The sequence below is a fragment of the Phalangium opilio genome, unplaced genomic scaffold, assembly GCF_054372755.1.
Source record: "Phalangium opilio isolate 3A_F unplaced genomic scaffold, DU_Popi_V2 ptg000054l_1, whole genome shotgun sequence".
NCBI lineage: Eukaryota > Metazoa > Arthropoda > Arachnida > Opiliones > Phalangiidae > Phalangium > Phalangium opilio.
The window spans coordinates 4,400,102-4,401,184 of record NW_028324173.1 but is presented as its reverse complement, the minus strand read 5'-3'; the positions used below and the strand labels follow the sequence as shown (position 1 = coordinate 4,401,184).

General features: G+C 41.1%; 1 protein-coding gene across 1 annotated transcript; it reads right to left on the bottom strand.

Moving 5' to 3' along the window:
• Positions 1–201: 201 nt before the first annotated feature.
• Positions 202–732, bottom strand: LOC149670913 (uncharacterized). Its single transcript, XM_089840469.1, has one exon. It carries the CDS (start codon positions 730–732, stop codon positions 202–204), a length of 531 nt encoding a protein of 176 aa, XP_089696595.1.
• Positions 733–1,083: the final 351 nt, after the last annotated feature.

Here is a 1,083-nt window from a genome sequence, read left to right as displayed (position 1 = left end):
CGTAAGTTGTATCCTGAATTATGAACGCCCATTCTTGTTTCACGTTATTCCAAGTTCTCGGGTAGCTGATTTCGGCCAGTCCAACTTCGTACAAGGATCCGTCGAGTTTAATGGGTTCCGGTAGATATGTCCGGAACCTACTTATGGTGTTGTTCTTGAAATATTGCGTCGATGAGTCGGAGGGTAGTGTGATGTAGAAACTCATCTTGTTTCGATTTCTTGCACCCAAGAATCAAATTCTGAACTGTATCCACGCACACGAACTAGCAGTTCTTTGGTACCGTCGGGTTTAGTTCTTTTTCGTAAAACCCTTTCGATTTTAAATTTACAGTTTTCGAGATCCTTGCCAATTTTCTGTATTTCCTCTTTGTAGAAAACACCGGAAATGAGTTCGGAGTTTAGATCCGCGAGCTTATATACTGGAGGATCCCTCGCTATTAGTTCCGTTACTTTGAACAATTCCTCCGTGTAATTGGCTAAATACCCCTTTTCAAATGTCCTTTTATTTTTGCTTATTCTAACTAGGTCGCCCACCTCAAAGGGGTAGGAAGCTGGGGGAGAAAAATCAACACGCCCGTATAGGTTATCCCAAACCTTTTTGGAATTCTCACTCGTGACTTCAACCGGTTTGCATTTAATAGATCTATGATAGTTGATGTTATACGATTCCAATAAATCCGGTAATACGTCGATGTATCTATACGTATCGTTTTGCGTGAAATATCGGTACATGCGCGCTTTCAAAGTTCGATTAAATCGTTCGACGACGCTAGATTTAACTTCCGAGTGAGTGGCGAAAAACCTAATGCGCTTACGTTTAAATTATTCTTGTAGTTCTTTGCAAAGAAATTCCTTGCCGTGGTCGGATTGCACAATCTTGGGTTTTCTGCCCGATTCTAAAATAGATCTAAATGCGGCTACCATCGTAGAACCCTTTTTGTCCTTGGTCGCAACTGCGAACGCGAATTTGCTGAATATATCGATACAGCATAATAAATATCGATAACCGTCGTTGTGACGTTTGATGTTTTGCATGTCTGCCAAGTCAATTTGCCACTGTTCGTCTATTCCATACACTATAGT

Bases quoted from the DNA above. Each gene is read 5' to 3' on its own strand.
- LOC149670913 (XM_089840469.1), bottom strand. From the start codon at position 732: ATGTACCGATATTTCACGCAAAACGATACGTATAGATACATCGACGTA.